The 1,675-nt window shown below is 34.1% G+C and overlaps 1 protein-coding gene across 1 annotated transcript; it reads right to left on the reverse strand.

Annotated features, from left to right (window-relative positions):
- Window positions 1-492: 492 nt before the first annotated feature.
- LOC119646263 lies at window positions 493-1,107 on the reverse strand. Its single transcript, XM_038046670.1, has one exon. It carries the CDS (start codon window positions 1,105-1,107, stop codon window positions 493-495), a length of 615 nt encoding a protein of 204 aa, XP_037902598.1.
- Between the last annotated feature and the right edge of the window lie 568 nt (window positions 1,108-1,675).

Here is a 1,675-nt window from a genome sequence, read left to right on the forward strand (position 1 = left end):
AAATACTGCTGATTTTACGCGTCAAAAGAAAGTATACAGAATTTACTTCTCTAAGAAATAATATCCAATAATTAATTAGAAATAATTTTTAATATTTAGTTTGTTTTCCATGTGACTTTAGAACAGCATTCAGTCTTTTAGGCATTGATTTGACAAGATTTTTTGTAATATCTGGAGAAATGTTGTTCCATTCTTCGATTAAAGCCCTTTTTAGGTCGTCCTTGTTGGAAATGCTTCTTTGTCTGATTTTCCTGTCAAGGTGCTCCCACAAATGCTCGATAGGATTAAGGTCTGGGGACTGCGGTGGGTGATCAATGGTTTTTGGCGTTCGGTATAACAACCATTCCTTAACAATGTGGGACGTATGTTTCGGATCGTTATCGTGCTGAAAGATCCAGTTTCCCGACAGCCCCAATTTGTCAGCACTAGGAGTGATATTGTCCCTCAGTATATTTAAATAGTCTATTTTAGTCATTTTAGACTCGATGAAAACTAGATTTCCAACTCCGGATGCCGCCATACATCCCCAGACCATAACTGAGCCTCCACCGTGCTTATGGTGCTTGTAACGCACTTGTCGAGAAATGCTTCATTTTTCGCTCGCCATATTTTTGGTGGCTTTTTCGCCCCAAATATTTTAAATTTACTCTCATCGGAGTATAAAATGTTTTCCCAAAAGTGTGGAGCCTCATTTTGGTACTTTCTGGCGAATTTTATACGCTTCTTTTGATTCGCTTTAGAAATATAGGGTTTCTTACGTGGCACTCTGCCATGTAGACCATTTTTGTGGAGCGCTCTTCGAATTGTGCTTGCACTCACTGATTTGCCTGAAGTCTCAGCTATTTTCTTTGATATGTTTACTGCACTTGAAACTGGATTATTCCTTACTTCTCGTACAATTGTCCGCACTTCGGAGTCAGTAAGCTTCTTAGGTCGCCCAGACCGCGGTAAATTTTCAATAGTATGACGAGTCGTATATTTATCTATAATTTTTTTTATCGTACAATGATTCCTTCTAACGATTTTTACAATTTCACGCAAAGATTTCTTTTCTTTATGTAAATCTAAAATTATTTTTCGTGTTTCGTTTGTGGTTTGCTTACCCATTATCTTAAATGTTATACTTTTGCACTTATTCAAACAAAAACAAAGAAAATCTACGAAAAATATTAGTGCACTATATTTGCTTACTTCACTTATAAACAGTTTTAAAGAAATTTGTGTGATTCCCGGAAATAATTAAAAACAAAACGAGAAGTGTTGCCACTGTATACTTTCTTTTGACGCGTAAATTCATGAGTATTTTAAGACAAGATGCATTATTTTTGAAAATGTTTTGTTTTGTTTAAGTGTTTGTGCTGACATAAACTTCTATTATATGAGCCTTTCAAGCTATGATAAAACATTTTAATTTCTATCAATAAACATTGTGCAATAAAAGTTTAAATACAAAAAAGATGGGTGTTTACTTATTTTTGACACTCACAGTATATCCAAATTGAGTAGTGCATTCAGAGCTGCGCCGGATGTTTTTTTTTAATTAATTTAGTTTTTATTTTACTTTTTCTTATTTTTTCTCATTTTAATTATGTTTCAAATTTATTATTTTTTCTCTTTCGTTGTCATTATTGAGCTCGAGATCCAAACAAGGAGGTGATTGCGTTTTCCCTCTTCC

Source organism: Hermetia illucens, chromosome 1 (assembly GCF_905115235.1).
Source record: "Hermetia illucens chromosome 1, iHerIll2.2.curated.20191125, whole genome shotgun sequence".
NCBI lineage: Eukaryota > Metazoa > Arthropoda > Insecta > Diptera > Stratiomyidae > Hermetia > Hermetia illucens.